The 11,728-nt window shown below is 44.7% G+C and overlaps 1 protein-coding gene across 1 annotated transcript; it reads right to left on the reverse strand.

The window, feature by feature from the left end:
• Nucleotides 1–199: 199 nt before the first annotated feature.
• Nucleotides 200–951, reverse strand: LOC136517522 (uncharacterized protein At4g08330, chloroplastic-like). The gene has a single exon (XM_066511112.1). It carries the CDS (start codon nt 825–827, stop codon nt 378–380), a length of 450 nt encoding a protein of 149 aa, XP_066367209.1. The 5' UTR covers nt 828–951; the 3' UTR covers nt 200–377.
• Between the last annotated feature and the right edge of the window lie 10,777 nt (nt 952–11,728).

Below are 11,728 nucleotides of genomic sequence, written 5' to 3' on the forward strand. Positions count from 1 at the left end.
TGAAAATTGCGATTGCTTAGCAAGTTCAGCCGGAGTGACACAACAAGCTTTTGACCTTTTATATTGGGAAGAACGGGAGCTTGCTGTTTGCCTGCCAGGGCCAGGCTGGTTTGGTTTAGCCACCACGGCCACCAAACGAATTCCCCTTGTTATTATTTTTCTCTTGATTGATGAATTGAATAAAAAATCACAAAGAAAATGACACCATTCCAATTTGTACATTTCTTGAGATGCAAGCGAGCGACTTTTGCAGGCGCGAATGACCGCGAGCGACAGCGACTTGTTGCAGAGGAAAAAAACAGCAGCAAACGCGTGAAGGAAACAGACACCGACGAGGATGGAAGAAAGATCGGCACAGCGCATCGGAACCTTTATGCTCATGCCCCCGACGGCGGCGCGGCCGCGTCGCCGTGGTCGTCGTCGTCGTCGTCGGCCGCCAGGGGCTGGAGCGCGCGGATCTTGATGTCGTAGCGCGGGGGCCTTTCGCCGTCGCCGCGGTCGTCGTAGCCGAATCCGAGGCCGGCGCCGCACTTGCGGCAGAGCAGGCGGGTGCGGCGCACGAAGAGGCGGCGCGCGCGCAGGTCGACGCACCGGAACTCGTCGGCGTGCCCGAACCGCGCGTCGTCGATGGCGTCGAACGCCACCACCCCGCGCCGCGCCGCGCGCCCGTACGCCGCGCCCACGATCCCCGCCGTGTTGCGGTCCGACGACCGCAGGCGCAGGTCGTACCCGCACGCGCCGCAGCAGTAGGTGACGGCGGAGAGGCTCCTCTGGATGGGCGACGGCGACGGCGCTGGCTTCTCGTCCATGTCCGTCGCTGGTTCCATCGACGACGACGAGGTTGCTCGGTGCCTTGTGTTGCTGGCGTTGGCTGTTGGCACGCAGGTGAGGTCAGTGCAGGAGACGAAACAGGTCGCGATGCTGATGCTCCGTTTGCATTGTGTTGACGAGGGACGAGGTCAGTGTATATATAGATGCTCCTTTGGCAGTTGCAGGAGAAATTGCAGTTGCAACTGCGGGGAAGGTGGCAGGTGAGGAGGGGAGGCGGCGAGGTCGAGGGCGTGGGGTCTGCGCCGACCGCGCGGGGATGGCGCGTGGAGGTGGATAACGATGACGTGGCCGCGCACGGTGTGGTGGGCCGGTGGTGGTGGTGGGGGGGTGGGGTGGGGTGGTGGGGGTGCGTGCTCTGTGCTATTCTTGCCCACGTTCGTCCAACCAACGCAACGCATGCAGTCACCCCCGCCAGGCGCCAGCTGGAAGATGCGCCGCCCCGCGCTCACTCAGCTTCAGCTCCGGTGATCCCCGGCGCCGCCCTCTTGCTCTTTGAGAAATTTCGCCAGTGATGAACGTGACGTACTCCTGTACTGAACTACACTACGTACTACACTGCGGTATACTATTTGTTTGTTTTTCTTCTTGTGTCCATGAGTCAACGATAATAGTACCAAAAAAAAACGATAATAGTACCAAAAAAAAACGATAATAGTAAACTGACATTTCAGCTTGGGAGCCCCATAAAAAGATAGGACGAAGGAGGATTTGATTACCATGGTCTATGGGCTACACTCGGCCCAAGATCTCACTGTGGCCATCAAAGGCCGCCGGTCATGTTTCAAGTTTGGGCTTGTCTTCCTACTTTATGAGGCGCGCGCACATAGGATAATGGAGGCCTGCTTCCGAGTTTCTTGCACAAGGCCCACCCTTTTAAGATCCAGTTACACAAACGAACTTGCCATCGCACGGAGAATCAGTTGTTTATATTTATTAATAACTAATATAATTATTATTTTGCTGATTTTATATAAAAAAATATGGCTTTCTCGGTACAAATACATCGCAGATATACGATGGGAGATACTAGCGTTCCTACAGAAACGCGTGTCCGGACGTCTGCGCCACCTTCGTCACGCGTGCCAGTGGAAAACACCGCTCCCTCCGCTCCTTCCCCTGACCTCCCCCTCCTCTCTCTCCACGAGTCTGGATGCCCACGCACCCGCCGCTTCTTCCCCCTGACCCCCTCCTCTCTCTCTGCGCGGGCAGGGCCAGGGCGGCATGATGACGAGCATGCCCTGTCCTCAGGACCCTAGGTCATTGTGCGCCCCGACCACCAAGCCCCTACGCGACCCATCCCCTGGCACCCCGGGCCGTGCCCCCATGACTCTTGTGGCAGAACCATCCGAAATAACACGCTTTTAAAAGCGCTCGTCTTCCACTAGACACTAAGCACCTCGAAAGTGAGCTACATTGAACAGCTCCATCGAGCACACCCCAAGGAAGAACTCAAAACAATCTACGTTTTACATCCAGAATCCAATAATGAGTACGAGCTTACAATACTTAGTCCATTTCATACAACAAGCGTTCTTAAAAATTATTTATTACAATACTAGAGTTCAGAGTGCGATAATTAAACAGCGGAAAGAAAATAAGCATCTAGCGAAAACAATACAAGCATCCGTCTGTGCCCACCAGAAGAATCCTCCACACAAAAGCTACTCCTCAAGCTTAAAGGGTCGAGATGGCGGACTAGAGGGGGGTGAATAGTCCTTTCTAAAATTAATTGCGTCGGTTAACCGAAACAAGTACGGAATTAAAACTATCGGTCTAGCCAAGACTACACCCCTCTATCTATGTTCTCTAGCACCTTGCAAAGATCATAATTAAGCAACAAAGGTGCCAGGCTAACTAGAGCTCACCTAACCAATTCTAGGAGCAAGGTCACATAAACCTATGCCACTACTATTTCAAGCAATGAGGGAGCTCCTACACATGCTAGTAAGCAAAAGCACAAAGCTAACTAAGCTCACTAGCAATGCTTAATAACAAGGCAACCAATGCCAAATTAGAGAGCGAAAATACTTAGCTACACAACCTAAGCAAAGTGACTAACAAGGTTACACAAACCAAATTAGCCACGCAAAGGAGCTACTTCTATGCTACACAAAGAAGAAGGTAACTAGTGAGCTACATAAGCTAACTAATCATAAGAGCAACTACACAAGCACAATGTATATAAAAGTAATCACAAGCTTGTGTAAGGGGATTGCAAACCAACGGGAAGAACAAGGTTGACACGGTGATTTTCTCTCAAGGTTCACGTGCTTGCCAACAAGCTACATCCCCATTGTGTTGACCGCTCACTTGGTGGTTTGGCAGCTAATTGGCATCACCCGCCAAGCCCGCATGTCGGGCACCGCAAGAACCTACCCCGAAAGTGAGGGTAGCTCAATGACACGCTCAACTAGAGTTGCTCTTTGCGGCTCCTGTGGGGCGAGCACAATGCCCCTCACAAAGCTCTTGCAACCTCCAAGAGTAACAAGCACCACCGGCTTACAACTCGATCACCTAGTGCCACTCGATGCAATCTCACAATGCAACGCACTAGAATCACACTCACTCACAATCGATTCGCACTCTTGCAAGAACAAATAAGTTAGAGGACATCCAAGCACTCCTACACAAGCCACATAGGCATGAGGGTGCTCAGCGACCATCCCAAAGCCGGCCACACACTCCTTTTATAGCCCCAAGGGCTAAAATAGTCGTTACCCCTTCACTGGGCAAAGTGTGTATTGACCGGACGCGCAGGTCATAACGACCGGATGCTGAAACCCAGCGTCCGGTCACTTACAGAGAGGTTCCAGCGACATTTTTCAGCGATCGGACGCGTCCGGTCATCACTGATCGGACTCTCCCAGCGTCTGGTCGCTTCTAGACATGCTAAAAACACTGACCAGATGCTGTGACCGGACTTGTAGGTGCTGACCGGACGCTGGACCTCAGCGTCCGGTCGTTTTTCTCACTAGCGTCTGGTCACAGACCTTTCAACGCTAAAATGGCTATAACTCTTAGCTCCAAACTCCGATTTCGATGATCTTGGACATTTTGGAAAGCTTACTCAGAGGGCTACACATCCCACATACATACTTGATCCAAATCATAATGGATCAAAATAGTATTCCAATCCAAGGACCATCATATAGTTTGGAGTACATCAAAAACCCTTTTCCTCTTCTCTAAGTTGATTCACAACAACTCTAACTTCTTCTCCTTTGCAAATGTACCAACACCACCAAGTGTGCACCACCATGTGTATGTGTGTTAGCTTTTCACAAACATTTTCCAAAGGATTAGCCACTCAACTTGCCATGCCACTTGATCCTAGCGATGATGCAAAGTTAGATCACTCGAGTGGCACTAGATGACCGATATGCAAACAAGTTTGCCCCTCTTGGTAGTACGGCCATCTATTCTAAACCCGGTCATCAACTTCTCTACACACCTATGACTGGTAAAATGAAATGCCCTAGGTTATACCTTTGCCTTGCTCATTTCATTCCATCTCCTCTAATGTTGATGCAACACATGCACCAACATGATCAACAATGATATGATCCACTTCATATCATCATGTGATCATATTGGTTCATTGATCTTGACTTCACTTGCTTTTCACCATTGCCTTTGTCCATCAATGTTAAGTCTTGCTCAAGCTTCACCGCCATACAGTCCATCGCTCCAAAGCCTCCGACTTGCCATTCACGCTTGCAACCGCTCCATCAAGCCAAGTCTTGTCTTGATCTTCTCCACCTTGATCACATGACTCAATGTCATGTCTCATGTGCAATAAGCTCCTTCATTATCACATGTGTGAGCTTTGCAACATCTCTAAACTATTTTCACCTTCACGGCATATGTTGCTCACACACATGTACTTGTGGACTAATCACCTGTGTATCTTACATAAACACAATTAGTTCACCTAGGGTTGTCACTCAATTACCAAAACCACACAAGGACCTTTCAATCTCTCTCTTTTTGGTAATTGATGACAACTCTACAAAGATATGGAAATTAAGCTCTTTTGGATTCATATTGCTTGCCCAAGCAATTTTACCATGTGTAAATAATTTTGGACGAGTACCACAAACCCAAAATGGTAGTATTAGCTACCCCTACATATATGCTAGAGTGTTTGTTTTGAAGCTCGCACATATGCATAGATTGAAATTATGGGAGAGTAATTACTACTAAATGATGCTATGGTGTATAGAGTAAACCTTTGAAGCGTGATACCAATCGGAGTTGCACCTTTAAGTTTATCCTTAGCACCATGGTTAGCTAGATATCACATGGAAATAAAATCACTAGATACCTCATGAGATCAATATTAAAACCAAGGTACTAGCATTACTTGAAAAGCATACCAAGTGTCTAGCTATCATCCTATGCATGCTAGTTTTCATTTCATCAATCAAATTCTACAATTAGCATACTTCACACAAGCATGCATATTGAATTTAAGAACTTATGCAATGCAAGCAAGCACATGAATATGCACATATCAAATGCAATCAATCAAAGTTTATGAGCTTGCTCCCCCTATTTTTGTGCTTCTCTTGTCCAAGAATTTTGATCCATCTCTTTTCTTCAATGTTGCTCCCTCTTTGTCCATGTCTATGTCCATGTCCAACCTCTACTTCTTTGTTTCAATCTCCCCAAAGCTTTCATATCTACAATCTCAATCTTAAAGGTTTCATATCTTTGTACAATCTCTCCCCCTTTGTCATCAATTTCCATAAAAGGTGTGCTTCTCGTTGATGCAAAGGTACGCATTTGAGGTAGATGGTTGAGGCTAGAATCTTGCATTTTTTATGGACATCACTTGATTGTTAGAATGACACCACTTGTAGATACCACGTGTAACTTGTACCACTTGTATCTAGTGTAGTGCTTCTTGAGATACCACATATAGGATCTTTGATCTTGATATCAATTTGTGGGACACCTCCCCCTATGTGATAGCATGGGTCATCCATTTGATACACTTGAGCTCTTATAGGTGAGGGATGCATTCTTCATTTGATGATCACTTAAAGTTGAAGATCACTTGTGGAACCATTGTCTTGTATGATTGATACCACGTGTAGATGTGATACCACTTGAAAGAATTTTTCTAGTATGGAACCACTTGTTGGTTTTTTTAATAAAAACAATTTCTTGAACATTTATTATCTTCATGAATACCACTTATAGGATATCACTTGTGAGTTGATCTAGACATCACTTATGAATTCTTGATGAAATACTTGAGTCTAAATACCACTTGAAACAAACAAACTAGATATCCGTTTGCATTGTTGTCTTGTGCTTGTACTCTTGTTACTTATCATGAGCTTCTAAGTTGACTTGAACTAAATTGATTTGCCTAAGCTTCTAAATCCGGTTTGAACCAATGAAAAGCTTCTTCACACCTCTTGCAAGGGTTATCTTGTCAATATTGTACTTGTCACTTGTTGGCAATCCAAATTAAATCAAGTACTTGTGTTTACTTAGCTCATGAACAAATTCATATAGTATCCACTAGATCAATTAATTATTCAAGCAATAGTGGTAGGCTATGAATGTAAACATTTTATTTGTTATGCATGATCCTATGAAGTATGTACTATATGCACTAACCGCATACTAGTAAGGGATGAAATAATCATGCACATTATAATGATACCTTTGCTATGTTGGAGTAGAGGATAGTCACATAGATTTTAATTCATTACTCCAATAGCAATGTGAAGTCCAATTATAAGCTTGGTGAAGACTAATAGACACCATTTTGAATTTCACTCTTCACCCATTTGAAATGAATACCACTTATGATCAAGTGCATATTCTTGTTGTGGTTGGCTTGCTTCATCTTTTGATCTTTGCTTGCATGAGAGAACTATTTGGAATACCACTTGAAATATCATGACTAGCTCTCTTTTGGGTGTTGCTTGCTTTTCTTGATCAATCCTTTTGATTGCTTCAACTAAGCATCTCAAATGTCCCTCGGATCACCACTTCCATGTTAGTATTCCAAGTACCGCACTTGGTTCACCTACACATAGGCGGTAAGCCCCTACACTAGGGAGAAGTAACCTCTCTCTAAAAACTATTCTTGACACTCACTTAAAATAATTTGATTGATTGATCCAAGTTATGGACTTAACTTGATGAGTAACCTTGATTCCTTCTTTAAGTCCTTTTTCTTTCTAATTGTTTAAGTCATTTTGTTTCTACTAAATGATTTCTAATCATATCAAGAACTTAAACTTCATCTTCAACTTGAGTTTGATCATGATCTTCATCTTGAGTACCAAAAGTGTGCAAAGTATACTCCACAATCAAATGGCCTTATACTCTTTGCTTGTCATGCTTCTAGGTCATCCCAAAACCAAACTTAGGTGCCTCAATTACTTATAAACATATTTCCAACTCGAGGACCTTTCAATCAAAGTGACTCTAGATCAATCCAACATTTGTCACTTTTCTGGCAGATTTTGTACTCTTCAAAGAAAAATGCATATATCCCAAAGTACAAATCTAAATACCACAAAATTTTTTGGAGGTGTGCATAACTAAGTTATGTAGCAGCTGTAAAAATTTGAGCTTCATTTAACTTCTAGATTGCTACCAGATTTTAATTCTTCCACCACTGCTACATGCTGAAAACTGCTGCACTATAGCTGACAAGATCCACTCCAAAACCGAAGCATCTCTTATCTAATTCTCATGAAATTTGTTCAGCATCTCTTACCAAAAGTCTAGAGCATGTGTATCAATTTTTATGCCAATCCAATAAGTTTTGATCACTCAAACATGGCTAAGATCACAGCTAGCTCAAATTTTCAATATAGGACAGATTTCAATCACTTGAGCTATACTTCATCAAATGTGAATCAAACTTGAAACCAACTTGTTTGAATACTTTCATAAGACATAAATCCATTCAATCCACTTACTAAATGTCATCTTATGAACTTATCCAACACAAATCAATCCAAACTTGACTACTAATTAATTTATCCATTCAAACATCTTATAGCATGCAACATTGCATATTTATCCAATTCAATCAACTCATATGCACCCAAATAAAATGATCAACAAGAGACATACCTTGGTTAGCTCATGATCATCCAACTAGCAAGCTTCAACTCAATTATTTACAAGCCATCAAATATATCCAATGAATCACCAACAACTTGAACATGACACTTGTATGTTGAAGCACATTTGGACTTCACTAATTCTTGGCTTGGCATTGGGATAGAATTGCATTAAGCTTCAATGCTTGATTCAACGTATGGTGATTAATATGAAAAAAATTGAATCAAGCCTCCAATGCCATGGTACCTACACACATCCATCCACTTTTTGATGGCACCCAAACAAGTTTAGGCCCTCTCAAGTTAGGAGCAACATACTTAGGCAAAGCCTTAGTATGAGTAGCAGAATGTTTTGCAATAGCAACCATAGAGGTACCATTACCATTATTTCTAAGCACATTATTATCAACAATTGAAATAGGCTTAGAATTGTTGCCTAGAGGACATGAATGTGCCATGTGTCCCCTTTCCCGGCATAAGTAGCACTTTCTCTTTGATTGAGCCTTCTCTTCCTTGCTCATGTTGTGCTTCTTATTGCCTTGCCTCTCATGGATTGCTTGAGCCTTCTTCTCAAGCTTGGTAGGATACTTAGAGGCAAAGTGTCCCGTATTTCCATACTTGAAGCACTTGATGTGAGCATAATTTTTCTTCTCATCTTTATTCTTGCTCATCATCTTGGCATCTTGAGTTTGCATTTGATGCCTTGCCTTTCCACCCCTTCTTGTTTTCTTCTTCATCATCATCAAGTCACCACCATCTTCATGGTTGATCTTGATTTGAACTTGGGGTGTCTTTTCTTGCTCAACTTGTGGCTTTGGTTGAGACTCTTCTAGTTGCTTCACCAATTGCTTGGTTGGGCACATTGAGGTAAGGTGACCCCAAGTGCGGCACTTGAAGCACTTTATATGCTTGAGCCTCTCTTCTTCTTTTATCTTCTTGAGCTTCTCAATGTTAGGGCAACCATTTGCAAGGTGTCCCGGTTCATGACACCGGTAGCACATGGTGTGAGAGAGCTTTCTTTGTTGTAGCTTTTTCATCTTTCTTTCTCTCTTTCTTTCACCCTTTGTCATCTTCTTCTTAAAGCCAAGACCACACTTATCACCATAGCTTCTTTGAGTCTTCAACATGTGCTCAAAGGTGAATGAGCCCGACGTGCGGGCGCGCACATAGGATAATGGAGGCCTGCTTTCGAGTTTCTTGCACAAGGCCCACCCTTTTAAGATCTAGTTACACAAACGAACTTGCCATCGCACGGAGAATCAGTTGTTTATATTTATTAATAACTAATATAATTATTATTTTGCTGATTTTATATGAAAAAATATGGCTTTCTCGATACAAATATATCATAGATATACGATGGGAGATACTAGCGTTCAGACAGAAGAGCATGTCCGGACGCCTACGCCACCTTCGTCACGCGCGCCTATGGAAAACACCGCTCCCTCTGCTCCTTCCCTTGACCTCCTCCTCCTCTCTCTCCACGAGTCTAGATGCCCACGCACCCGCCACTTCTTCCCCCTGACCCCCTCCTCTCTCTCTACGTGAGCGGGGCCAGGGTGGCATGATGACGAGCATGCCCTATCCATAGGACCCTAGGTCGCTGTGCGCCCCGACCACCAAGCCCCTGCGCGACCCATCCCCTGGTGCCCCGAGCCATGCCCCCATGACTCTTGTGGCAGAACCATCCGAAATAACATGCTTTTGGAAGTGCTCATCTTCCACTAGACACTAAGCACCTCGAAAGTGAGCTACATCGGACAGCTCCGTCGAGCACACCCCAAGGGAGAACTCGAAATAATTCACGTTTTACATCTAGAATCCAATAATGAGTATGAGCTTACAATACTTAGTCCATTTCATACAACAAGCGTTCTTGAAAATTATTTATTACAATACCAGAGTTCAGAGTACGATAATTAAACAGCGGAAAGAAAATAAGCATCTAACGAAAACGATACAAGGATCCGTATGTGCCCACCAGAAGAATCCTCCACACAAGAGCTACTCCTCAAGCTTGAAGGGTCGAGATGGCGGACTACAGGGGGGTGAATAGTCCTTTCTAAAATTAATTGCGTCGGTTAACCGAAACAAGTACGGAATTAAAACTATCAGTCTAGCCAAGACTACACCCCTCTATCTATGTTCTCTAGCACCTTGCAAAGATCATAATTAAGCAACAAAGGTGCCGGGCTAACTAGAGCTCACCTAACCAATTTTAGGAGCAATGTCACATAAACCTTTGCCACTACTATTTCAAGCAATGAGGGAGCTCCTACACATGCTAGTAAGCAAAAGCACAAAGCCAACTAAGCTCACTAGCAATGCTCAATAACAAGGCAACCAATGCCAAATTAGAGAGTGCAAATACTTAGCTAGGTTACACAAACCAAATTAGCCACGCAAAGGAGCTACTTCTATGCTACACAAGCAAGAAGGTAACTAGTGAGCTACACAAGCTAACTAATCACAAGAACAACTACACAAGCACAATGTATATAAAAGTAATCACAAGCTTGTGTAAGGGGATTGCAAACCAATGGGAAGAACAAGGTTAACACGGTGATTTTCTCCCGAGGTTCACATGCTTGCCAACACGCTATGTCCCTATTGTGTCGACCGCTCACTTGATGGTTCGGTGGCTAATTGGCATCACCCGCCAAGCCCGCATGTCGGGCACCGCAAGAACCTACCCTAAAAGTGAGGGTAGCTCAATGACACGCTCAACTAGAGTTGCTCTTCATGGCTCCCACGGGGCGAGCACAATGCCCCTCACAAAGCTCTTTTCCAGAGCACCGCACAAGCTTCTTGCGGGCTTCAACGGAGACCACCACCAAGCCATCTAGGAGGTGGCAACCTCCAAGAGTAACAAGCACCACCGGCTTGCAACTCAATCACCTAGTGCCACTCGATGCAATTTCACAATGCAACGCACTAGAATCATACTTACTCGCAATCGATTCGCACTCTTGGAAGAATAAGTGAGTTAGAGGGCATCCAAACACTCTGACACAAGCCACATAGGCGTGAGGGTGCTCAGCGACCAGCCCAAGGCCGGCCACACACTCCTTTTATAGCCCCAATGGCTAAAATGGCTGTTACCCCTTCACTAGGCAAAGCGCGTATTGACCGGACGCGTAGGTCATAACGACCGAACACTGAAACCTAGTGTGCGGTCACTTACAGAGAGGTTCCAGCGACGTTTTTCAACAACCGGACGCGTTCGGTCATCACTGATCGGACTCTCCTAACGCCTGGTCACTTCTGGACATGCTAAAAACACTGACCAAACACTATGACCGGACTCGCAGGTGCTAACCGGACGCTGGACCCTAGCGTCTGGTCGTTTTTCGTGCCAGCGTCCGGTCAGAGACCTTTCAGCACTAAAACGGCTATAACTCTTAGTTCCAAACTCCGATTTCGATGATCTTGGACATTTTGGAAAGCTTACTCAGAGGGCTACACATCCCACATGCATACTTGATCCAAATCACAATGGATCAAAACAGTATTCTAATCCAAGGACCATCCTATAGTTCAGAGTACATCGAAAAACCTTTTTCTCTTCTCTAAGTTGATTCACAACAACTCGAACTTCTTCTCCTCTGCAAATGTGCCAACACCACCAAGTGTGCACCACCATGTGTATGTGTGTTAGCTTTTCACAAACATTTTCCAAAGGATTAGCCACTCAACTTGCCACGCCACTCGATCCTAGCGATGATGCAAAGTTAGATCACTCGAGTGACACTAGATGACCGATATGCAAACAAGGTTGCCCCTCTTGATAGTATGACCAT

This window comes from Miscanthus floridulus, chromosome 17 (assembly GCF_019320115.1).
Source record: "Miscanthus floridulus cultivar M001 chromosome 17, ASM1932011v1, whole genome shotgun sequence".
Lineage (NCBI taxonomy): Eukaryota > Viridiplantae > Streptophyta > Magnoliopsida > Poales > Poaceae > Miscanthus > Miscanthus floridulus.